Raw genomic sequence first — 25,703 nt, 5'->3', positions numbered from 1 at the left:
GGGCAGTGGCCTGGCTGCCTGCTTTGCAAACCCCGACGCAGTCAGTTCAGCCCGGGCCGGTCACAGAGAGACAGACAGACAGACAGACGGACGGACGGACGGACAGACAGAGCCACGAGAGGCGGGAGGAGAGCAGCGGAGGTAAAGACCTAGGTTCTAGGTGCTGTGCTGAGCCGGGCGGAGCCCTGGCCCCTGGCGGGGGCAGCGTGTCCTTCCGGCAGCTCTTAGCTGGGTTTGTTGGGTTTCTAGTGAGCAGTCAGGGGCAGTGTTGGGAGGGGCGGGTGTCTTGCTAGTAGGGAGTGAAGCGGCTGTACCCTCCTCGGTATAGACTAGCCTGCAACATCAAAGATGAAAGAAAAGCCGATCAGTATGCGAGAGAGAGGCAAGGCCCAATTTCTTCCCTTTTTTAATGGCATCGCAGTGGCTTGTCCCTGCAGGACGTGGGCGCCGAGGGGCCCAGGAGCTGCACAGGCTGCTTGCAGCATGGCCTGGCCCTGGCCCTGGCCCTGGCCCTGGCCGCCAGAGCACTGTGCTCTCTGGGGCCAGCAGTGGGGCTCCTTCCAGCTGGGTCGGCGACTGAGGGGAGAGAGGCTGCAGGTTTCCTCCGAAGCTGGGAGCCTCCCTCGTTCTGGGGGCCAGGCAGGCAGCTCCTCAGGCCGCCTGCCTGCCCTTCCGGAGCCCAGCGCTGCCTTGTGCTGCGGGGTTGGGCCTCTGCTCTGAGTGTGGCCTGGCTTCCCTCCCCTCTGCCCCACGCAGTGGGGGTCTTCTCTGCAGCCTCGCTGGGGCCCCTCCATCCTCCGTCCAGCGCCCTGCCCAGGAGTGCTGGCAGGACGGCTCCCATTCTGCCCGGGGGCTGCCAGAGCTCCCCCTGCCGCCCCCAGACCCAAGGGCAGGGAACTGAGCTCAGGACGGGGAGCTCTGGGCTGGCAGCGGCCAGAGGCTGGGCCTCGGGCTGTGCAGAGGGGCACTGGGAGGGTTAAAAAAAGGAAGAAAGGCCGGGTCGGCTCGGAGACCCTGCCCGCAAACGGGAGTTTTCATCTTTGATGCTGGTTGCCAAGCTAGCTACGCCGCGCCTGAGCCGTGCCGGAGGAGGCCGTGTGCTGAGCTCCCTGCCGGTCGGCTCTGCGTGCTGGATGTGAGCGAGGTGACGCCGGGGCTGGCCTCCGGACAGCCCGGTGATGCTTGTGCCGGTGTGCAGGGGTCGGGGCTCCCGCAGGACAGCAGGCGTGGGAGGGTGATGGGTCTGGTCTGTGTGTTGGGGGTCCCTGGAACGGGGAGACGGGCTCAGCGGGGTCAGGTTTCTCCTGGACTTGCCCTGCTGCTCTCTAGCCTCCTCTGACAGCCGGACCGCTCCGGGCGCTGCCGCGTGCTGCTGGCCTGGCCCCCCGGCCCATGCAGACTCGCGCCCGTCAGGCCCTCCCCCAGCCGCAGCCAAGGCCAGGAGAACGCAGGCCGGGGCGCCGCTTACCATGGTGCCGATGCTGTAGGCGGCGGCAGGGCCGATGGTGTGGTGGTAGGGGTCGGCGGCTGCATATACTCTGCCGTAGCTAGGAGTAAACACAGGGGCGTTAGCAACCGCAGGGTCCCCTCCCACCCAGGGGCCTCCCTGAACCCCCCTGGGGGGCTGCCCCCCTCTGGGCCAGCTGAGGGGCTTATTGCATGGGGAGGGGCCCCCCTGCCCTGGGCCCAGGATTGGGCTGCAGTCCCAGGGCCAGCCACGCAGCACCCCCTCCGGGCAGGAGCAGGTCTCCACGCTGCAGGGGCGGCAGAGGCACCGGCCTGTTGGGGAGTCACTCCCCTGCCCCCCCCTGCCAGCTGCAGCATGGGGACAGCCAGCTGGGGGGCCCCTTGGCTAGGGGCTCAGTTCTAGTCCCTCCCCAGGAGTCAGGCCAGATGCAGCTGCTGTCCATGGAGGCAGCGAGGGAGAGGCCTGCTGGGTGCTGCCTCTGGCCAGGACAAGCTCCTGGGGGTGCCCAGTTCCTGGCGAAGGGTGCATCGTGGTGAGGGCAGGGCAGGGCAGGGCGGTGGGTGGCTGGCGGCGGGCGGGGCGCTGGCAGCAGTGAGTTATCAGGGCTGGCACGTTCCTCCAGGCGGAGAGCCCCACAGAGGACCCCGCTCTGGGAATGGGGGTGACAAGGAGCCCAGGCTGCCCCCAGGCCTCAGCCAGTGGCGGGGAGGGGGCCCTGCCCTGGAGGAGGCTGGGCGAGGGTGCCTGACCTGTCGCTGTATGCTGCTGCCGCCGCCGGCTGGGCATATCTGTAGGCCGTGTAACCCCCCTGAGGGAGCAAGAAGAGGTGACCGATCAGTCTGGGAGTGGCAGCTGCCTGGGCAGCCCCAGCTCCCGTGGAAAGGAGCCCCCTTCCCAGCAGAGCCCCAAGCAGGGAGACTCCAAGCGTTCCCCGCGGCTGGGCCTGGCGGGAGCTGCAGGACCCGCTCGCCTCCCCAGGGGCCTCAGCCGTTGCCCAGCGCAATTCAGCATCACTTCCCTGGTGGCTTCAATGAGCTGTCATGTTGGACAAGCCCTCCGGTCCAGTGCAGGGCTCGCCTGGCTCAGGGCACAGGCGTCAGCACCGCTCTGCGCCTGCTGGAACCCCTTCCCTCGCCCTGCGCTTCGGCAGCCCCGGCCCTGCTGCGAGGAGCCTGGCCTGCATGCTGGCGCTTTTTCACCCTCAGCTCTTCACACGCAAGAGAGGCTGCTCTAATGGCTGGGCTGGAGCTCGGCCAGCGCTGGCTTGTGCGCTACGCTGGCTGCAGTAACGAGAGCAGGGGTCTCAGCTTGCTATTCTGCATGTTTGCTTTTCAGCCCCTCGCTTTGCCGAACGAATGCAAATGGAGAAACGAAACCCACCCTCCACCCATGGTTGCATTCGGCGCCAGCAGCAGGGAAGCCCAGCTGCATACTCCCAGCAGCTACCCAGCGAGAGGCAGGGTAGAGCGAAGGCCTTGGGGCCAGCCCAGCCTCCTCTCTGCCCCGCTCTTGTGGTGGGTTTCAGTCCAGCCGGCCTTGTCTTTGCCTGGTATCAGCAAGGAAAGGAGACGCGAAGTCCAGCAGGAGCCGGCCGTACTTACGTAAATTTCAGCACCATAGAATCCATCCTGGTAAAGGACCCTGCAGAGAGTCGAGACAGAGCCGGTGTCAGAGCTAGCACACGGCAGGCGGGGAGGGCAGGCTATCTGAAGGTGGGCGTTTGGTTTCCTCGTGGGCCAGACCTGGCTCCCCGCCTTGGCTCACAGCTGCGTGTCTGAACACATCCTGGGGTTCCTGGGCTGCAGTCTGCTCCCAGCCGTGACGAGACCAGTCGGGCCAGCTCTGGGCTGGCCTGGGAGTATGCACAATCGAGGGGTGACCATGTCTGTGGGCAGGGAAATCCAGGTGCCGGGAGGGCTGGAAGCAGGGAGGAGCTGGGGGTGGAGAGTGACGCTCCACAAAGCCTGAGGAGGAAGAAGTGGTCTGGCGGAGATGAGAGAGCAGCCACTCTCTCTGAGGTACGCACAAGCCCCTGCAGCAGAGGGTTGGTGCACAAATGCGGAGCCTGCGCGCACCATGGAAGGGGGAGGAGAGACTGCAGGAGGGAAGAATGCGGCGTAGGCGCGGGAAGTCAGTCTGTGGGCACATGGCTGCAATGCTAGCGGCAGGGCCAGCGCGTGTCTGTTTATGCAGGGCCAGGTTAGGGTTAGAAACCTGGAGTCTGTGGTGCTGGCAGGCCAGATGCCAGCTCTTGCCCACGCTGCCAGCATTAGCAAAGAGCTGACGCCCTGTAGCTGGAGACCAGAGCAGGTCACCTGGAGCTTAGCTTTGCTCAGAGGAGATAGTAGTCTTCTAAGGAGGTACATAGCGACCGGAGCTAAGTGACTGGTCTCTTGGGACTGGGAGCAACCTGTCCGTGGGACGATTTGTGGGGTAGTGACCCTTGCTGCAGTTTGTCAGCTGGCAAGGTAGCCTGGAGCAGGGACAGTCATTCATTTTTTGTCTAGATCCAAATTCCTTGATCAAAATCTAGTTGAGGTCCAGGTTCCACTGAAGATAATACTAACCCCCACGGTAACAATGCCAATAGGTGAAAAGGTCCCTGAGTCCATTCAAAGGCATGTGGAAATCCAGGCCTGGCCCGACGCTCCCTTGCTGACTGCCCCGGGACCGGAGGCTCTAAGGGCACTGTCTGACTCTGCTGGGAGCCTCAAGGTGAGCCGGCAGCTCCCGCTGGTTACTGGCTTGGTGAGAGCTAGTGACAGGACACACTGCCCTGGGCAAGCACTGACTGCCACCAGCTGCCCAAGCCAGCGGGCACAAGTCCTCGCCCCTGCAGCTACCCGGCACCCCAGCCAGCAGGGAGTGGGGGTGGGCTGTTCCTAGGGATAATCCCCTCCCCAGGAGCTGGAAGGAGGCACGGCACTTCCACAGAGCTCCACTCTGAAGAGTGACACCTCCTCTGAGCTGCACCCCCGCCCCCGTGAGAGTCACCCCCCAGGCCACACACAAAGGGTGCTCCCAGGAACCCCAGCCCAGGGGTTGGACTTCCCTAGCCACTCAGGGGCACCAGGTGTCCAGCCTCCCAATTCACAGCTGCCGTGCGACGGGCTGGGAAGAGCAGCCCCTCTCCTGCCAAGTCCCGCTGGGCCCCGCTGGCTGCTGGCTCCCCAGGATACTCACGCGCCGTAGGTGGGGATCGGCGGGGGCGGGGGCGCAGCACGGAACGTGTTGTAGACAGCTCGACCCCGGCCCCGTAAGTGAGCCCCTCGGTATGCAATGGCCGTCCCTGCGGCTGGGTAAGGGAACCCTGTGACTGCGGGACAGAGCGAGAGACATGAGCATCCCAGCGCAGCTCTCCAGCCAGCTCCTGGGCCGGCCGGAGGAGAGGGACGGGCCCCTCAGCAGCTGCCCCGAAGCTGGGGTGCCTGTGGCGGTACAGACCAGCCGCCCAGGCACCCTCTGCTCGCACCCCCAGCCAGTCACAGCCAGCACAAGCCGCAGGGGGAGCCAGCACCTGCCGTTGCTCAGACGCCTGGCTCAGGGTGCACACGCTGCAGCTGGGTGCTGGGGGGAGAGGGGCCCTCGGGGGGACGTAGCACCGGAGCCCTGGCATCTCTCGCCACTCAGGCAGATCTGAGAGCGGCTGAGGGGGGCCCGGCCCCTCCTTCACAGGGCCTCTGCTTCCTGCCCTAGTGGGGTAACATTCAAACTGCCCCTCACAACCCACCCACAGTGGTGTGAGGGGCCAACCCGCAGCCTGGCCCTGGTGTGGGAGACGGCCTGGCTGGAAGGAGCAGGTGCTGCCCCTGGAGAGCCCCACTAGTCAGCACAGAGCCCAGCCCCCTGCCATGAGGCACACCCAGGGGGTTTAGGAGCCCTTCACCGGGGTGGTACTCAGCTCACCATCACAGGGCACAGGGGCATTGCCATGGCAACCTGCCCACCCGCAGGGCTAGGGCCTGGCTTCGGCTTTGTTTCTGGCGGGTGCCACCAGGGGCTGTCACCCTCCCTGCTTTCCCAGCCGAGGGACAGGCTGGCCCGAGCAGCCTCTTGGGCGCCTCTTTGGCAGGTGGGCCGGGCAGCGCCAGACGTACCTGTGTAGAACTCGGGGCCATAGACAGCTCCCACCACCGGGTTCAGCTTCCAGCCTGCCAACAAACGGGGCAGTGAGCCCCCCAGGCACTGCAGAGAGCCACAAGCCTGCCTGTGCGGCCCCCACCCATTGTCGGCAGAGGGGAGATGGCCTGCGGCTGCTTCTCAGCCCAGCCATCGCCGCTCCGCACCCGGGGCCTGGCTGTCTCCTAGCCCACGGCCGTGAGGCCCAGCCGATGGCACGTACGCGCAGGCCACACCTCGCAATGCAAACGCTGCAGCCAGCGCAGGGGACCCCTCCTGCTCAGGGGGAGCCGGGTAGGAAGTGTCTCAGGAGAGCGCAAGGGGAGGGTCCTGGCACCTTGCACCCCCAGCCGTCGCTGGTTGCCCTGGGCTTCTCCCCCCCAGCCATCGCTGGTTGCCCTGGGCTTCCCGCCCCCCCAGCCATCGCTGGTTGCCCTGGGCTTCCCCGCCCCCGCAGCCATTGCTGGTTGCCCTGGGCTGCCCCACCCCAGCCGTCGCTGGTTGCCCTGGGCTTCCCCGCCCCCCCAGCCGTCGCTGGTTGCCCTGGGCTGCCCCACCCCAGCCGTCGCTGGTTGCCCTGGGATGCTCCCCCACCCACGCAGCCTCCTTCCTGGCATCCGCTGATGGGACTCTGGGTCTGGCTCTTGCTCGCTGCCAATCCTCCGTCCCACCCCTCCAAGCTCCCAGGGCTTGGCTTCCTGGCCCCACGGGCAGCTGAGTGCGCTGCTGAGCCCACCCCGGTGCCCTGCACCCGCCGCCTTACCATTGATGTAGGGGTTCGCAGCCTTTTTGTTCGTCATGACTCGGGCGGTGGCGTTATTCACCTGCAGAGGAGAGGGCACAGCACAGCTCACAGTCTGCACCAGAAACACTGCAGCCCCAGCGACCTGCTCAACAGCCTTAACATGCAGTGCTTTCAGCCTGGGCCTGGGCCATGCCAGTGACATGCTCACCAGGGCCAGGCAGAGCAGGGGAGCCGTAGGGCTGGAGTCCTCACGCAGCTCCTGCCCCAGGGCCTTCATCTGGATCCCAGCCAAGGGCTGCCTACATGCAGCGTCTCTGGCACACCATGACCCCAGCCTGCAGCCTGCTCCCGGAGGGCAGAGCGCTGTCCCACTGCTCACGTTCGGCAGCCATGCTGACTGCCCCAAGGTGCCGTGTGCTGGACTGCCTTGGCCGCTACCAGCTCCTTATGGTGAAAGGACATTTTAGCCCTGGGGGGCTGCAAAGAGGGCATGGACACAAGGCAGCAGGAGAGGCCAGTTACAGGCACGCTGCCTGTGCAGTGCGAGGCGCACTTCCTGTCCAGCGCCAGGCACGCTGCCTGTGCAGTGCGAGGCGCACTTCCTATCCAGCCCCAGGCATGCTGCCTGTCCAGTGCGAGGCGCACTTCCTAGCCAGCCCCAGGCACGCTGCCTGTGTAGTGCAAGGCGCACTTCCTATCCAGCCCCAGGCACGCTGCCGTGCAGTGCGAGGCGCACTTCCTATCCAGCGCCAGGCACGCTGCCTGTCCAGTGCGAGGCGCACTTCCTATCCAGCGCCAGGCACGCTGCCTGTCCAGTGCGAGGCGCACTTCCTATCCAGCCCCAGGCACGCTGCCTGTGCAGTGCGAGGCGCACTTCCTATCCAGCCCCAGGCACGCTGCCGTGCAGTGCGAGGCGCACTTCCTATCCAGCGCCAGGCACGCTGCCTGTCCAGTGCGAGGCGCACTTCCTATCCAGCGCCAGGCACGCTGCCTGTCCAGTGCGAGGCGCACTTCCTATCCAGCCCCAGGCACGCTGTCTGTGCAGTGCGAGGCGCACTTCCTATCCAGCGCCAGGCACGTTGCCTGTGCAGTGCGAGGCGCACTTCCTATCCAGCCCCAGGCACGCTGTCTGTGCAGTGCGAGGCGCATTTCCTATCCAGCCCCAGGCACGCTGCCTGTCCAGTGCGAGGCGCATTTCCTATCCAGCCCCAGGCACGCTGCCTGTGCAGTGCGAGGCGCACTTCCTATCCAGCGCCAGGCACGCTGTCTGTGCAGTGCGAGGCGCATTTCCTATCCAGCCCCAGGCACGCTGCCTGTCCAGTGCGAGGCGCATTTCCTATCCAGCCCCAGGCATGCTGCCTGTCCAGTGTGAGGCGCACTTCCTATCCAGCGCCAGGCACGCTGCCTATGCAGTGCGAGGCGCACTTCCTATCCAGCGCCAGGCACGCTGCCTATGCAGTGCGAGGCGCACTTCCTATCCAGCGCCAGGCACGCTACCTGTGCAGTGCGAAGCGCACTTCCTATCCAGCGCCAGGCATGCTGCCTGTCCAGTGCGAGGTGCACTTCCTATCCAGCCCCAGGCACGCTGCCTGTGCAGTGCGAGGCGCACTTCCTATCCAGCCCCAGGCACGCTGCCTGTGCAGTGCGAGGCGCACTTCCTATCGAGCGCCAGGCACGCTACCTGTCCAGTGCGAGGCGCACTTCCTATCCAGTGCCAGGTACACTGCCTGTCCAGCCCCAGGCACAATGCCTGGCTGGTGTGAGCAGTGAAGCCTGAAAGGACTGCTGAGCCTCCTGCTCTAGGCTGCTGAAGGAGCACTGGGAAGGTGAGGCCTGCGCTGGAGTGGGGCAGGGGACACGCTGATGCTCATAAACGGGGAGGGTCTAAGTCCCTGTCAGAGCCAGGTAAAATGCAGGAGGAGACTGCGCACGTTCCCCACCCCGCTTTGCAGGTCCCCTCAGTCCCGACCAACTGAGCCGGTGTGACAGAGCCCCCCAGCCCCGCTTTACGAACGGTGGGTTATGAATATAAATACGCAGAACTCAGAAATGCTTTGGACAAAATGTGGCTTGTGACCTGTCACTTCAGTGGTAGAACTGGCCGGAGCTGGAAACCCTCTTTTGTGTGGGTGGCATTTTTGTGGCTGCAGTGATAGATATTGTCTACATGTGTGTTCCAAACGTCTGGCTCTGTGAAGGCCTCAACAGCCGGCGTGGCCGCCCTATTGCGGGAGTGTGGCTGGCGCTTAGCCAACTAAGGGCCTCTAACGAGGGTGAATCCACAACAGAATCCATTGCCTGCAAATGACGGGGACCGTCTCCAACTTGGAGATCACTGTTACCCAAAGAGAACAATGGAATTCCCTCCTCCAGCTCTTGTCTTCAGCCTGCCTTGGAAATTGCCTGGCACACCCTGAGAGAGACAGATAACTCTTCTGGAGCCCCAGGTCAGGGTAAGATCATTTCTGTCCTGAGGCTTTCACCCGACATAACCTTTTCGTAACATGGCACACTACAATGAGAGACAATTCCACCACACACCCGCTTCTCCCAGTTGCATTTACTCTGGTTACGCTCCTACTAGAGAGGTTTGCAATACAGCAGTGTGCACCGAACGCAGCAAGGACCAACTGCGTTCATGTTTCTAACCCCCCACAGAACACGCCTTCCTAGCCAGCCCGCACAGACACATCTTCAAAAGCTGCTCATCGCCCTGCTAGGGACGTTGAGTAAACACGTAACCACCGAAAGCAGCTCCCCTCCCCGCCAGCCCGTTGGTGTCCCTGCTCCAACAGGCTCCTGCCCGCCCTTTCTCCCCCTTGCCACAGCAGGCAGTGGGGGCGGGCTCCCGCCAGCTCATTCACGCCAGGTAGCAGCATTTCAGCTGCCTCCCAGCGCAAACGGGGTCCTGCAGGGTTGGCATTTCCCCTCATAGTGGCGGGGGGAGAAAGGTGATGGTGGAAGCAGTGGAACTGACAAACCCCAAACTAGCTGGGACTCGGGCAGCCTTGCCAGGGTCATCGATTCCCCCCAACTGTGGCTCTGCAAAGAGCCGCAGCGAGGGAAAAGTGACAACATTTCACGGCACCCCAGCGTGCCACAGCAGGCCGCTGCCAACTGCTGGCTTAGGGTAAGAACTCACAAGCAGCTAGAAGTGTAGGGGGACCAGAGTTACCTACGCGCTTCTCTTTCGTGTGATTTGATAAGTATCACCTTGTCCCCACCTATAACCACTTACAGCCAACTGTTTTGCTTAATAAAAACTCTTTTGTCCATGTGCAAGCCCAGTGTAAATGGCTATTACCCGGCGCGCGCGACCCCGGGCAGAGTTCCCTTTCATTGACAAAGGGGGCTTACCTGACGTGCCCTGCTTGTGCAAATCTTTTGCACAGAGAGATGCGTTTATTTGGGTTTTGAAACCTTCTGGGGGTTGATTTTTGGGTGTTGTGCCCTAGAACTGCAACTGTGCTTAATCAGTGTCTGTGCGCTCTACAGGGGGGTGGCGACCCCAACGCTGGGCCTTGGCTGGGGGAAACCAGAGGATCTGGAGCAGCAGAGCAGGGTGATAGGGAGCCCCAGAGAGCAAGGAGGCAGGTGTCAATGGCCTGACCAGCACACTGGGGAACACCAAGGGGTCTCCTGTGCCTGCACCCCGCCACACTGGGCTCCCCACAGCTCTGCTGATGCTGTTCTGTTAACACCCCTGGACAAACCCTGAAGCACCCTTTGCTGTCTCAGACCTGTGCACCTCCACCCTGTGCCTAATGAGGCTGGCCGGCAGCTGCTGGGCACACGCCAGCAATGCCTGGGAGCGGAGGAAGACAGGGAGCCCAGACCACAACCCACGCTTGGTTCACTGGTGAACATCACTCAAGCTGCAGCTGAGCTCCCAGAGCTGAAGCTTGGCCGCTGGCCATCAGCACTGCCCCCACCTCCTTCCACACCCCTGGAGCCAGCCCTCGGCCACCCTCCTGCCCCGGTGCCCTTTGCTTCAGGCAACAAGCTCTCCTCTGAGCCTCAGTGCAATGCACCACTGGCCAGGCACATGCACAAGCACTCAGCAAATGCGCCGTCATCAGCACCACGAAGGGGGAGCATGCATGACAGGGAAGCTGCTCTCGGCTGGCCAGGGACCCAGTGCAGTGAATGCACCAAGGGGGAAGGAAGCCAGCAAAGTCCACCGCTCTGCTGACCATCTGCACATTCCTCTGGCAGAGCTGGAATTTCCCTCTGTGCCCGGCTGTGGGCTCGCTCCTCCCAGGCGGCAGAGGAACGGGCCAGGCGAAAGCAGGGGCGAGAGCGCAAGGCATGCGACATGAGGCCGGGCATGTTCAAGGGAGGCCAGGCGCCCGCACGGACGACATGGAGTCGGCAAGGCCAGTCACACTTATCTGAGCACCTCAATTTTCCGTCCCTCTACGATTGTGCCATTCAGCTTCTCTCGGGCCCGGTCGGCATCTGTGCTAGTTTCAAAAGTTACAAACCCAAAACCCTGTGAGCAGAGGAGAAAGGGGAGGGAGAGCGAGCGAGAGAGAAGGGAGTGGGGACAGAGAGAGCAGGTGAATCAGGACAGCTGGCACAGGAGGCTCCGGCAGTGTGCGTCAGGCCAGGTCCTGCGTGGAGCAAGCCAGGGGAGCCTGGCTGGGGTAGCCTCCCGGGTCCCCAGGACATGGGGAGACGGGACCAGGCAGGCAGGGAACGGCCAAGGGAAACACCCACTCCCCCAGGGACGTGGGCTCCCCCTGCTAGCGCGGAACAGGGGACGAGCCATCCCCTGCATGGGACAGAGGGATTGATTGCCCACCCCAGCCACCTGCCCTCCATCAGGGGAGCAGCCATTCCCCTTGCCCTGGCATGGGACAAAGGGCCTGAGCTGTGTCCCCTCCTGTCCCAGCTGGGGATAGAGGGACGGCGCAGCCATCCCATCTACCCCCTTCCACCGGCTGTCGCTCCTGTTTCACCCTGGTCTGGGACAGAGACTGATCCTCCCTCCCCTCCACAGGGCGGGGGGACCGACCCACCACCCCTCCCCCCCACAGGGCGGGGGGACTGACCCATCACCCCCATGGGACTGACCCACCACCCTTCCCCCACCCAGGGCAGTGGAATCGACCCACTATCCCCATGGGACCAACCCACCACCCCTCTGCCACACAGGGCAGTGGGATAGACCCATCACCCCTCCCCTACACAGGGCAGAGAGACTGATCCTCCCTCCCCCACAGAGGGCAGGGGGAGCCGAGCCACACCCCCGGTGAAATCCCTTCTGGCCCCACAAGGGGAACAGTGGCAGGGGCAGGCGCTTGTCCGGGGCCCGTTGCTGTGCCTGAGCCCGGCGCGGGCTGGTGGGACGCAGGTGCAGGGAGTGTGGGGCAGGACCCTGGCCACAGAGAAGGCAGGGCAGGGAGAGAGAGAAGCAGGACAGCAGTGAGTCAGGAAGAGCAGGGGAGACGAGGCCCTGGGCCCCTCCCCGAGCGGCGCCTTTGCTGGGAGAAACGCACATGTCACAGCTCAGCCTGGCCCGCTCCCGGGGCTGCTGTAATGACGCCAGCATCGGGCTGCACCCACCTTGGAGCCGCGCTCATTGAAAATTATCTCCACGTCGAGGATCTTCCCAAATTGCTGCAATCAGAGCGAGCGGGGTGAGCATGGTGCCCAGGCTCCGCCGAGCGGCCCCTCTCCCCCAGGCATGCAGGAAGCAGGTGGAGCCCAGCCCACGTACACCTGGCCAGGTGCACGCAGGCGGAGCTAAGCCCAGCACCGGATGGACAACTTCATTCTCTGCTGCGCAGCCCTTGCAGGAGGGCCCTGGGGCTGGGGCCCCCTGTTAGCCGGCCTGCCAGGCTGGGCCAGAGCTCCAGGGGCCTGGGTGCACCTGTTAACCTGCCAGGCTGAGCCAAAACCCTGGGGGCTCCAGGTAATTTGTTGGGCTGGGCCAGGCCTGGAAGTGGGGCTCCAGTAAGGGTGGCTGGAGATAGCGCCCAGGATGTGCCACGGGCAAGAGGCAGAGGTAAGGCGAGCACAGGGGCATGGTTACTTCAATGTTTGCACTGGGAGGCTCCCTGCCCTGCCTCTTCCTGGGGCCCCCAGGAGTGCCGGGGCTGGCGCACACGCTGGCCATACGCACCCCGAACATTTGCCGCAGGTCTGGGTCTCGGAACCGGAAGGGGATGTTGGAGACGTGTAACCTCTTGGGCTGCTGCTTGTCTGTGTTCTCGGAGGAATGGAGCTGTTGGCTGTCTGTCTGTGCAGCTTCATCTGTCTGCTGGAAAAGAGGATGCCAGAGCCCTCAGCTCCCTGCAGCAAGGCAACACCCCACCAACAGCCAGTGCCCCATGCGGTCCCTGCAGCATGGCTAACCGCAACGTGAGAAGGGCTCTGTCCCTCCCGCTGCAGTCCCTTGCCTGGGAACCTCAGCAAAACAGGGGAGGGCCACTGCGAAGTCTGCCCTGCCCAGTGTACCAGGTCGGTGTCAGGGAGAGGGTGCCCTGCTGGTCACTGTGCCAGGGCACTCTGCCAAGGCCTCGCTCCTGCCGGCCAGGGCTGGGGCCAGGCTCCGCCCTGCCCTGGTTCCTCGCTCCCGCCGGCCAGGGCTGGGGCCACACTCTGCCCTGGTGCCCTTTAGCTGCCCACTGCAGCACAGTGCTGCAGGCCTCCCCCTCATTCCCTCCCCAGCAGGGCAGGAACGGCAGCAGCAGTGCTTGCGCCATGGGGCGGAGGGGTGACCTATCTGAGGGCCGGGAATCAGCCGTGTGCTCGGGCCCAGGGTTACCTTTATCCCCCAGGCACCTCCTCTCACCTACGCCCCAAAGGAGTGAGTGCCTGGCCTCCTGGCGCACAGAGCAGGGCAAGGACAGGCACCAGAGAGAGGAGACACCGGAGCGGCCCTGCCAGCTCTGCCCCTGCTGCGGGGATGCTGGGGCCAGGAAGGGCTGAAGCACTCAGGCCCTGGAGAACAGGGGACGAGCAAGCACTGGGCAGGGACATGAGGCTCAGCCAGAGACAGGGAGAGGGGACGAGAGGAGAACAGGGAGAGGTGTGAGCGCAAGGGTGTGAGACTGAGTGTGTGAGGGACTGTGAATGGATGAGGGGGAGTGTGTGTGGCTGAGAGTCTGAGTGTAACTGTGACACTGCTGCGTAGGGTGTGTGCACGTGGGGGTGTGAGTGTGTGAGTGAGACGTTGCACGTGGGGCTGAGCCAGTGCCTGGAGCTAGAGGCCCCAGCATGTGGGGGTGAGACTGAGTGCACTGGGGCGTGGGAGGGTCACCTGAGGGGTGAGATGCAGCACATGGGGGATGCAACACTGAATGCCCATGCGTGTGAAAGAGTGTGGAGGGGTGACAGTCAGGTGGGGGTGAGATTGAGTGTGTGCGGGGGGTGAGATTGACTGTGGGATTCAGTGTGTGCGGGGGGTGAGATTGAGTGTGGGATTCAGTGTGTGTGGGGGTGAGATTGAGTGTGGGATTCAGTGTGTGGGGGGGGGTGAGATTGACTGTGGGATTCAGTGTGTGTGGGGGTGAGATTGACTGTGTGGGATTCAGTGTGTGCGGGGGGTGAGATTGAGTGTGTAGGGCGGTGGGATTCAGTGTGTGTGTGGGGGGGTGAGATTGACTGTGGGATTCAGTGTGTGTGGGGGTGAGATTGACTGTGTGGGATTCAGTGTGTGCGGGGGGTGAGATTGACTGTGTAGGGCAGTGGGATTCAGTGTGTGTGGGGGGGGGTGAGATTGACTGTGTAGGGGGGTGGGATTCAGTGTGTGCAGGGGGTGAGATTGACTGTGTGGGATTCAGTGTGTGCGGGGGGTGAGATTGAGTGTGTAGGGCGGTGGCATTCAGTGTGTGCGGGGGGGTGAGATTGACTGTGTAGGGGGGTGGGATTGACTGTGTAGGGGGGTGGGATTCAGTGTGTGCGGGGGGTGAGATTGACTGTGTAGGGGGTGGGATTCAGTGTATGGGGGGTGAGATTGACTGTGTAGGGGGTGGGATTCAGTGTGTGCGGGGGTGAGATTGGCTGTGTAGGGGGTGGGATTCAGTGTGTGCGGGGGGTGAGATTGAGCGTGTAGGGGGTGGGATTCAGTGTGTGCGGGGGGTGAGATTGAGCGTGTAGGGGGTGGGATTCAGTGTGTGCGGGGGGTGAGATTGAGCGTGTAGGGGGTGGGATTCAGTGTGTGCGGGGGGGTGAGATTGAGCGTGTGCGGGGTGGGATTCAGTGTGTGCGGGGGTGAGATTGAGCGTGTGCGGGGGGTGAGATTGAGCGTGTGGGGGGGTGAGATTGACTGTGTAGGGGGTGGGATTCAGTGTGTGTGGGGGGGGTGAGGATTGACTGTGTAGAGGGTGGGATTCAGTGTGTAGGGGGTGAGATTGACTGTGTAGGGGGTGGGATTCAGTGTGTGCGGGGGGTGAGATTGAGCGTGTAGGGGGTGGGATTCAGTGTGTGCGGGGGGTGAGATTGAGCGTGTAGGGGGTGGGATTCAGTGTGTGCGGGGGGTGAGATTGAGCGTGTAGGGGGTGGGATTCAGTGTGTGCGGGGGGTGAGATTGAGCGTGTAGGGGGTGGGATTCAGTGTGTGCGGGGGCTGAGATTGAGCGTGTGCGGGGGCTGAGATTGAGCGTGTGCGGGGTGGGATTCAGTGTGTGCGGGGGTGAGATTGAGCGTGTGCGGGGGGTGAGATTGACTGTGTGGGATTCAGTGTGTGCGGGGGGTGAGATTGAGCGTGTAGGGGGTGGGATTCAGTGTGTGGGGGGTGAGATTGACTGTGTAGGGGGTGGGATTCAGTGTGTGCGGGGGGTGAGATTGAGCGTGTAGGGGGTGGGATTCAGTGTGTGCAGGGGGTGAGATTGAGCGTGTAGGGGGTGGGATTCAGTGTGTGCGGGGGCTGAGATTGAGCATGTGCGGGGGCTGAGATTGAGCGTGTAGGGGGGTGAGATTGACTGTGTGGGATTCAGTGTGTGCGGGGGGTGAGATTGAGCGTGTAGGGGGTGGGATTCAGTGTGTGGGGGGTGAGATTGACTGTGTAGGGGGTGGGATTCAGTGTGTGCGGGGGGTGAGATTGAGCGTGTAGGGGGTGGGATTCAGTGTGTGCAGGGGGTGAGATTGAGCGTGTAGGGGGTGGGATTCAGTGTGTGCGGGGGGTGAGATTGAGCGTGTAGGGGGTGGGATTCAGTGTGTGCGGGGGCTGAGATTGAGCGTGTGCGGGGGCTGAGATTGAGCGTGTGCGGGGTGGGATTCAGTGTGTGCGGGGGTGAGATTGAGCGTGTGCGGGGGGTGAGATTGACTGTGTGGGATTCAGTGTGTGCGGGGGGTGAGATTGAGCGTGTAGGGGGTGGGATTCAGTGTGTGGGGGGTGAGATTGACTGTGTAGGGGGGTGAGATTGAGCGTGTAGTGGGTGGGATTCAGAGTGTGTCGGGGGACTAAGCCAGGCTCTCCCTGCTGCAGCGTCCGAGCCCAGGCAGGGCGTGCGCAGGAGAGGGGTGAGCGTGCTCCTCCCTGGGCAGGCAGGGAGCCCTCTCGTGAGAAGTGCAGGGCACCGCGGCGCCTGCCCCGGGGGACAGCTGGTCTCGCACTGCCAGCGGGTGGCATTGCCAGCACAGGGACCCGGGGCTCAAAGCCCACACAGGGCTCCCAACGCCCCATCTCCTTGGTGCCCCCACACCCCAGTCTGCACGACGGGCGGGCGGCGTGTGCCGAGCGCGTGGGGACTGCGCGCGGGCGCCTGTGCAGGGAGTGGGGAGCCGCGTGTGCGGGGAGGGAGCTGGCCGGCACTCCCTGCGGAGGCTGGCCGGGGAATGCTACCTCAGCACTTTCCACAGCAGGCTGCATTACAGCCACCCGCCTGAAGCCATCTGACTGGCAAGCAGCCAAGTGATCCAAATGACAGGAGAGCCCAAGGCGCTGGCGACCACAACCGGCCGCTGCCCAGGGTGTGGGCACAGCAGCTGCTGCTCAGCCGAGGTCCCTGCCTGCATAGCCAGTGCTGCTCTGCTCTGGGGCAGGGCAGAGCGCTGAGCCCAGGCTAACGCTGGCATGGGGCAGGGGCTTGTGAGCGCTCTGCCCTGCCCCTCGGCTCCTGCAGCCAGGCGTGTGACCCCAGGTCACCGCTCCATACCCCCCTTCTCAGTGTACTTGCCACCCACCTCCCCGGCTGGCAAAGTGCCCTGTGCCCCGAGACCCACTGACGGCACCTGCCACACTCCCGCCTGGGGCCAGAGGCCCCCGAAGCCCTGTGTGGCCCAGCTCTGCACCTCCTCTCACCTGACACGCCCGGCCGCCCAGCCAGGGCTCCAGGGGGACGCTTACCGAGACCGTCTGTGTCCCCGCGATGGACTGCGTGCTGGCATCGGGGCCCGGCGGCTCGGCATGGCTCTGTGCGGGGGTGTAGAGGGTCATGGCGTGCTCTGGTACTGTGCTCTGCCCCGAGTAGTCCTGTGTGGGGTGGGGGTGGGGGTGGGGGTGGGGGTGAGCGTATTCGGCTGGAATTCCATTCTGGGGAGGCGGAGGATACTGGGTTGGGGGGTAGGGCTGAGCCATCGCGTCGGGAGGAGCCGTGGCGTCCTGGTTACCCTGCAGAGAGACAGAAAAGCTGCTGACTGCCAGCCCCACCCAGAGCCCGAGCGGGGGCCCAGGGGGGGAGGCCTGGGGACCTCGAGGGCTGGAGGCCGTATCGTCATCCACAGACCAGAGCAAGACAGGCTAGCAGGGCGCTGCCCCAGGGACGGGAGTTTGCGGGGGGCTGGGCCCATAGGAAGGGGCAGAGAAGGGCAGACCTGGGGCGAGCTGCCCCCCGGGGGAGTGGCTGGCCATGCTCTGCAGCAGCTGAGCCCACTTTTGTCCTCCCCGAGGGAGCAAGCTGCATTACAGCCGCCCAACTGAAGCCATCTGACTGGCAAGCAGCCAAGTGATCAGACCTGCAGCGCTGTCTGAGCTGAACGGCCGGCCTGGCCTCGGGGCCAGGGCAGCACCTGCCTGAGTCAGGTCCTGAGCTGCCCTCCCAGGCGCAACCTGCCACACGCACCTGGCCCATGCCAGCCCTGGAAGAGGCGCCAGCCTGACGCACAAGCAGAAGCCCCCAGACCCCTTCCAGATGACTGGTGAGACCGACGGGTGCGGAAGGCAGCAGCAGGGACTCAGAGGTGAACGGCTCCAGGCTCCAGACGCTTTAAAATGGCTCATGGACTATGGCAGGGTGCTCTGCAGAGCCCTGGTCTGTGTCTTGCTTGTCAGCCCGGCCCCCTTCTCTGGCCAGCACTGGGGCAGCACCGGGACCTGACCCAGACTCAGCAGGGGTCACCGAATGGGTGAGGGGCGACCTGGGAGCCTGGCTGCAGCTGACTCCTGCTGAGCACAGGCTCCTGGAGACGGGTCTGTCAGCCAGGGGTTAGGCGGCCCGTTGGTGCGTGGCTGAGGTCAGATCCTGCCTCTAGACAGGACCAGCCCACGTTTGGGATCTGGTCAGAGACCAGCCAGCATGTCCTGCACAAGCAGTGCCCAGACCTGGCCCTCACATGTGGCCAGGCAGCGGGACAGCCAGCGAGTGAGCAGCTCTGCTGAAGGCCCTTCCAGCACAAGGGGCTGGCCAAGAGGCACATGGTTCTCAGCACACGGCCAAGGACTATGATGATTTGGGCTATCGCCAGCATTGAGCGTAACCCAGATCCCAGCGGGGCTTCCTGCCAGCTGCAGCACAGGTTCTAGTTCACTGCCACGAGCTCCCATTCGGCACAGGGAAATCGGATGCCCCTGACTGGGGCAGGGCCAGTGCCGGGGTCTGTCCTGCCCTATCAGCCAGGAGCATGTATCAAGACACAGCCTAAGCCAGCAGATCCAGAGAAGTGATTGTTTCTCTTTATTCGGCTTTGGTGAGGCCGCATCTGGAGTTCTGTGTCTAGTTCTGGGCCCCCAGTTATAGGAAGGATGTGGATACACTGGGGAGGGTCCAGCGGAGGGCGACCAATATAATTAGGGGGCTGGAGCATATGACCTGTGAAGAAAGGTTGAGGGAATTGGGACTGTTTAAGTCTGCAGAAGACTGAGGGGGGAATTTGATAACAGCCTTCAACTTACTGAAGGGAGGCTGCAGAGAGGCTGGAGAGAGGCTGCTCACAGTGGTCACGGATGGCAGAACATGGAACAATGGTCTCAAGTTGTGGATGGGAAGGTCCAGGTTGAACATTAGGAAAAACTTTTTCACTCGGAGGGTGGTGACGCATTGGAATGGTCTATAGACCCAGGGAAGTGGTGGAGTCTCCATCCCTGGAGGTGTTTAAGTCTCGCCTCGACAAAGCCCTGGCTGGGCTGATGTGATGGGTTTGGTCCTGCCTAGGGCAGGGGGCTGGACTCGATGGCTTTTTTAGGTCTCTTCCAGCTCTGTTGTTCTACGATTCTATGATAAGCCTAGAGCTGCCAAGACTCCTGCACAACCGTGACGTGCAGCAACCAGGATCCGGACGAGACGGACCTTGCCTGGCCATGGGGAAGTTTGCTGCCTTGATCAGATTGGCGAGCCTGCCACTGTGGGCCTAGCATCGGTATTCTGCTTGCTGGGTAGTTGTTCATAAACGGAGAGCCAGGGTATTACTGAGTAAGGCTCTGTCACAGGTAAAAGCTCCTGAGCCCCAGGAACTGGGTGAGCCGGGTAGTTACATTAACTGGGCTAACCTTGGGCCCTAGGGACTGGGTGCATTCCCCAGCCCCTGCTGGGCCAAGCCCTGGGCCAGCAGCCCCTCACCAATGCCCACAGGGCAGGCCGGCCCCCTCAGCCTGTGCTGCTGATTGCTGCCGGACACGCGGCCAGGCCTAGCTCTCCCGGAACCTGCCTGCTGGGCTGCCCACGCCCAGCCCAGCCCAGCCCAGCCCTCGTGGCCCAGCTGAGACAATCCAGCCGAGCTGGGTCCGAGCAGGGCAGCGCTACACCCAGCGCCCTGAGCCGAGCTACCTCTGGGCCCTGATGGGCACAACCGAGTGTCTGCTGGGGTCACAGACACCGACTTTCCACAGTGCCCAGGGCTGCTCGCCCCACTGCTCTGCCCTAGGCCCCCTCCCCAGGCCCCCTCCCTTCCAGCTTCCTTAGCCCTGCAGAACAGCTGGCTGATAGGGCCCACCAGCAGGCCTGAGAGGAGCTGAGGGGGCTGCCGGGGGTGCTCAGCACTCCCTGTTTTCCCTCTGTGGGTGCTTCTGGCCGGGAGATGGCAAGGACAGGGCATGCTGTGGGGTGGGGACTGCACGGACCAGGCAGAAGCACAGCTCGGGGAGTGCCTCTCCCCTCCGCCACCGGCACCCGGCCTGACAACCGCGTTCGTCCGGGCTGCTCACTGGGCTCGTCAGCCCAAGTATTATTTCATCCAGGGACCATTAGGTTCCCCGGCTTTGCTGCTTGCTGTCTCTGGGGCTGCTGCCTGCAGTGCGGCGCCTCAGATCTATGGCTGCCTCCTGCCAGGGAAGAGGACGGGGAGCCGCTCACCTGCTCAGTGGGGATGGGAACACAGGGCCTGCAGGGTCCCAGAGACGTGGGGGGAGAGGGGCCAGGGAGGGACTCTCGGGCACTGCGGAGGCCCAGAGGAGACGGGAGAAAGGCGACGGTTTAGCTGAGTGATGCTCATGCATGTCGCTGGGGACCTGGCTGCTCCTCTGCTCTCCACAGGCTGCACTGAGTGTTCCCCTGTGCTCAGACTGCTCTGCTCCAGAATAGGCCCTGTCCCACAGAGCCCCAAAACCCCCTGCTCCTCCAGGCTTCCCATCCAGAGCTCTGCAGCAGCCCAGGGGCTGTGCCTGACTTATGGGCTCTCTCTGACTGGTGTGCAATGCCAAGCCCTCCCGCCGGGAGCTCCCCACAGCCCCACTGCAGCCCAGGGGCCTGCACCCAGGAGCGCTGAGCTCCAGGCCAGGACTGAGCAGAGGACGCCATCGAGCGGAAAATGCTCGGACAGCAGGCGACGGGGCAAAGCTCAGAGCAGAGGCCAGCACTGGGGGGGAAGCCCCAGTGCTAGTCACCCAGGGAGGCCTAAGCTGCAGAGCTGGAGCAGTACCAGCCCCCGCCACCTCTGTCCGCGAGCTCCCAGTGAGGGGCCATGCAGAGCTCTGTGCTGAGCCGTGAGACAGACAGACGCAGCAGCCAGCCCTGGGCAGGGCGGAGCTGGCCCCTGGCACCAGGAGGTGCTGGGAGGCTTGAAGAAGCAGGTGGGACTGTATCCTGCACGTCCTGCCCTGAGCCACGTACAGGGGCACCCGGAGGACAGCGTGGATGGGGACCGTCTGCATCTCCAGCACATGATCTTGTGAGTGTTAATGGCGCACGGCCGCGTTGGAGAACAAGCAGACAGCCTGCAAGGGAGCGCAGAGGAAGGAAGCCAATACTGATGACTGAACAGCGACCCAGCTGGAACTGAGAGCCAGCCGCTCTCGATCCACCGTCCTGCCCGGCACACAGCAGGGCTCCCGAAGGGCCGGGCAACAGGCAGCTGCCAAAAGGACGCCTGGGGGCGTGCACACGAGCACCTACGCTCTCCTGCCCACTGGCTGTGCCACGCTGGGCATCCACCCCCTGCCACCCCCTGCCACAAGCCGGCCCTGGCCACTGCCAGGCTGGAACGCAGCTCTCTTGGCAAGGCTGGCTGGGCTGAGGAGAGAGGCTGGAAAGACAGGAAGCTCCTGCAAGACACGGCCACGTGCCCTCGCTTGGCACCACGTGGCACCCAGGCTGGCACTGCTGACCGCTCCCGAGCACCCCCACCTGCTGAGCTGTCCTGTGCTGCACCTGCCTGACAAGCGCACTGCCTCCCCTCGCACGCTGGCGCCCGCCAGACGGGCCGTGCAGCAGGAGAACATTACCCCTGAGAAGCACTGACTGACCCCCATCACTTCTCAGGGAACCACTGCCCGGTGCCCATCCCATTACCCACAATGCCTTGCCAGCCCCACAAGCAGTGCTGCAAGGCCATGGGAACTTGTGCACCCCACACACCTGGGCAGGGCTGCGGTGGCTACGCGCAGGCTTGAGCCAGTGAGTGCCTGGGAAGGGCTCCCCCAAGGGAGCCAATGTCCAGCTCTGCCTGGCACAGAGGGCAGGAAGGGCTGGAGATGGGGTCCCAGCCCGGAGCTCAGGTACCCTCCTCACAGACGCTCAGCAGAAGGGTTGTCAAAGCAGCTACTGCCGCCCCACCGGCCCAATCCCAGTGGTCACCAGCGCCAGGTGGGGGCCCACCCAGGCTGGGGCCGTGGGGCCCTCTCAAGCCCCAGGGTCTCCGCTGGGCACATAAGAACGATCACACCAGGTCAAACCAAAGGTCCATCCAGCCCCGCGTGCGTCCTGTGTGTCATCAGTGAGCAGTGCCGGGTGCCCCAGAGGGAGTGAACAGACCAGGTACTGCTCTCTCTGTGGCCGTCCATCTCCAGCCTCTGGCAAACAGGCCAGGGTCACCATTCCTATCCAGCCTGGCGACTTCTGTGACGTCATCGAGCTCTTCTTCAAACCCTGCCGTAGGCCTGGCCTTCACTGCCTCCTCTGGGCCTGGCCAGCTCGGTCGCACAAGGAGCCCGTCTTCTGCCCGTCTGGGGTAAATTCCCCCCCCGGGGACATGCCCCTCTGCACCGTCCGGGGCACCTCTCTGCGCTACCCCAGCCATGTCCCTCTGCAGCCCTCTAGGACGTGACCGCCTGCACTGTCTATACACTGACACAGCCCTCTGTGCCAACGCCCCCCAGAAACAGCCCTCTCTCCCGCCCCCACCACGTGGCTCTCTGTGCGACACTCACTGTCACAGCCCCCTCCACCACCCTCCTGCCAGGCCCTGCCTCTCTGCTGCGCCCCCATTTCACCTGAGACATGCCCCTCGGCACTCCCCTGCTGCATACAAGCCAGCTGTCTTGGGGTGTCTCACCCTCTGCTGGTGGCTCCGTCCTGCCCAGCCCTGTGAGGCTCTCACCTCTCACCTCAGGCACAGCAGGCTGGCTGCACAGTTCTCTGCAATACACATGAAGTTGGCTGAATGCAGATGACTTTGCACCGTTTACTGCATGAATATTTCATGCTGTCTCAGCTCCTTGGCTTCCAGCTGATGGAGTCACCAGGCCTGTGCTGGACCCTGCCCAGAGAACGGACATCGTCCATCCCCGCTGCACTGGGAGCAGGGGCGTGCCCATGAGCGTAGAGCAGACAGGAGCGCTTTGCCCAGCCGTGGCCCCATGTCCCCAGGGGACCAGCCCTGGCCCTGACCAGGGAGCTCTGCAGCTGGGAACTGCCCCTAGGCTGGGATCCACAGAGGATCACAGCCACAAACGAGCAGGCAGACCTCCAGACAAGCCGCCTGTCGGGTGGGAAACTCCTGGGCGGTGGGTGCTGAGCCCCAGCGCCCTGGACCTCCGTGGCCAGCTAGGGAAGGGCTTGTCCTCACTGCAGGACAGGTGCTCCCTGGTGTCGTCTCTGCACGCACTCACCCACCGGGAGCTGTGCGGAGGATATGGGAGAGCAGAACAGAGAGGCGGTGTCCCCCTGCGCTACTGGCTCCCACATCACCAGCGCTCAAGCAGCAGCCCCAGTGAACCAGGGCTACAGATGGGTGTGCGGGCAGGCGTCGGGTAAAGGCCTGGCTCGAGTCCCACCTGGGCTAACCCTGCGGTGACGACAAGCCCTCAGCCTCGCTGGGAGCCCGGCTTGGCACTGCGCCCACCCAGCCACCCACGCCTCACGCAGCTGGGCAGGCTCAGGCTCAGGCTGGATCACGAGCTCTTGGGTCCCCCTGCTCTGCGCTCCCAGCGCCAGGTTCCAGTCCAAGGCCAGACATCCGCACTGCAACTAAGCAGCCCTGCTGGCCAGCCCAGGGAGCCCAGCTAGCATCCTGCTGCAGAGCAGACTTGTCCCCAGACATACAGCAAAGACCTGCCCTGGTCACGGCTCCCTGGGGCCCCCCTGACAGCGGGCCAGAGTGAGCTGGGATGCGAGCACGGGCACAGAACAATGGACATCCAGGGACTCTGCATTCAGGAAGACAAAAGACAGAATCACAGAACCACAGGGCTGGAAGGGACCTCAGGAGGTCATCTAGTCCAGCCCCCTGCTTCAAGCAGGATCAACCCCCACTAAGTCATCCCAGCCAGGACCTTGTCCAGCCAGGACTTCAAAACCTCAAGGGATGGAGAACCCACCACCTCTCTAGGCAACACATTCCAATGCTTCACCACCCGCCTGGTGAAGGAGTTTTTCCTAATATCCAACCTACACCTCTCCCTCTTCAACTTCAGGCCATTGCTCCTTGTTCTGCCATCTGACACCACTTAGAACAGTTTCTCACCATCCTCTTTACAGCTCCCCTTCAGGAAGTTGAAGGCTGCTATCAAATCACCCCTAAGTCTTCTCTTCTGTAAACTAAACAAGCCCAAATCCCTCAGCCTCTCCTCATAGGTCCTGTGCTCCAGACCCTTAATCATAACAGACTAGGGGCCCTGGGTGGAGGGGGAACAGCTGTCACTGGCCAAGAGACAAAGGAGGAGTTCCCAGCAGGAGGGGACTCAGGTGAAGGGTGGGGCCCAGCTCTGCACTGCACAGATGCCCCAGAGCCGGGGGGCTCCCTCTGCAGTAAGCACTGTCAGGGGACTGGATTTTTATACTGGATATGGAGGCCATTTTATGTGTCAGTTATATCTACTGGCCCCAAGCTCTGTGCCGGGGCCATGTGCGGTGTCTGATGAAAGCTGAGGGTGCCCTGAATCTGTGTGTGCCACTTACAGGTCTGTGTCGTGTGGGTAGGCAAAGTTACAGATGGTGCCGTGTCAGAAAACGTTTGCATGCTAAGCTTCACAAGGGGAGGTGGGAACTCAGCCCCAGCCAGGACATTGGGCTAAACAGTGAGGTGGAAACCAGGTGCTCAGATGACAAATGCACATCCCCGACGCTGGGACTTGTCAGTGGGATGCAGCCCACTGGTCAGGTGCCCTCGGCTGGGCAAAGGACCCGAAATGGGGTGCCCAGGCATCGTCCCACCTGCCATGGAAATGACAGGGGCGTGTTGGCAAAACCAGCGACCAATGGCATTTTGCCACAGCAGCTCACCTGGGTCAGATGGGGCAGATTCTCCATCGCCTGATGGGCAGAAGAAAGGGCTTTGTCCCTGGACACAGGAGAGAACCATGAGGTGGACCTAGCAGTGTCCATCTTGGGGAGAGAAGCTGTTGTTCCGTTCCAAGGAGCCATACACCAACATGCCGACCCCAGCTGGCCGGGTCTACGTTTCTCCAGTAACTAAAACTATGTAACCTGGAATGGACTTTCAGAGGCTCTCAAGAATCAGGCTAGAACACTGCTGGCCGCAGCAGCAGCTGTCACTGATGTACGTAAATTATCGCTTTAACCGTTTCTCTCGAACCCTGTTCTTCCTTTCTTGTTAATAAACTTTTAGATGCTGAGATCGGAAGGACTGGTAAGCGTGCTGCCTTGGGTAAGGTCCAAGTATACACTGGACAGGGACTGAGCCTGGACCCTTTGAGTGCCAGAAGAATCTGTGTGGAGTTGCTGAAACAGGTCTAAGAACCGCTCTCCTGACTTTGGGGTTGTTGGTCTGGACTGATAAAGCAGCTGGGAAGTCTGTGGGTTTGCTCGTGTGGCTTCTGGCTGGCCAGTGGGGCTGGCAGAGATATTTATGTGGCTGGTTGGATTTGCCTTAGTGAGAAGGAAATCCCAGCCTGGGGCTGCAAGTGGCCTGGTTTAAGCAAAGATACCCTGGGTTGATTTCTCCAGCTGTGCCCAGAAATGCATGGGGCAGTGACTCACCACAGGCATCTCACACAGTCCCCCCCACCATGGTAACTCACCATGCATCAAAGCCCACCAGTCCGCAACAGATCACTGTTCCACCTCCCACCAGAGCCACCTGGACAAGGGCATCCCCTCCTCCCCATACTGCAGCTTGCTATAGGTCACGGCTCCCCTGGATCTCCGTTCTCTTCCCATGGACAGGCCCCCAGTGACCCCAGCTCCCCCAACAATGAATTGCTGCTACTCACAGCACCTGACACCTTCCTGGGAAGAACAAGCACCCGCTAGGGCATGGGGGCTGGCCACACGTCAGCAGCTGCTGTGCGAGGGGCTGACACAGCTGTGCACCCACTGACAGAGAAATCCCCAGCCCCTCTGCGCTGGGCACGTCAGGAGTTGGACTGATCATTACATGCAAATTCCCAAAGGCACAGACACCTGACCCCGCAGTGCACACAGCCCCCCATGGTCCTGGTCCATACAGACAACCCCAACTTACCATACCTAACAACCACCCACAGAGACTGTCCCCCGCCCCACACACCCACAGAGACTGTCCCCCGCCCCAGACACCCGGAGCCTGACCCCTGCCCCACACATCCACAGAGACTGTCCCCCGCCCCACACAC

The 25,703-nt window shown here is 63.0% G+C and overlaps 1 protein-coding gene across 2 annotated transcripts; it reads right to left on the bottom strand.

Moving 5' to 3' along the window:
- Positions 1-289: 289 nt before the first annotated feature.
- Positions 290-16,889, bottom strand: RBFOX3 (RNA binding fox-1 homolog 3). 2 transcript variants are annotated; one of them, XM_075014237.1, is made up of 11 exons: positions 16,629-16,889; positions 12,460-12,597; positions 11,901-11,954; positions 10,732-10,824; positions 6,351-6,411; positions 5,566-5,619; positions 4,652-4,784; positions 3,070-3,109; positions 2,218-2,276; positions 1,469-1,547; positions 290-334 (listed from the first exon to the last, which is right to left on the bottom strand). In XM_075014237.1, the coding sequence occupies exons 1-11, from the start codon at positions 16,857-16,859 to the stop codon at positions 290-292; spliced, it is 987 nt and encodes a 328-aa protein (XP_074870338.1). In that variant the 5' UTR covers positions 16,860-16,889. The 2 variants fall into 2 exon arrangements, with proteins under 2 accessions (XP_074870338.1, XP_074870337.1); XM_075014236.1 differs by having other exon boundaries at positions 12,460-12,594; positions 16,629-16,859.
- Positions 16,890-25,703: the final 8,814 nt, after the last annotated feature.

This window comes from Carettochelys insculpta, chromosome 20 (genome assembly GCF_033958435.1).
Source record: "Carettochelys insculpta isolate YL-2023 chromosome 20, ASM3395843v1, whole genome shotgun sequence".
Taxonomy (NCBI): Eukaryota; Metazoa; Chordata; order Testudines; family Carettochelyidae; genus Carettochelys; species Carettochelys insculpta.
The sequence above is the reverse complement of the archived record's forward strand: the minus strand, read 5'-3'. Positions and strand labels throughout refer to the sequence as shown.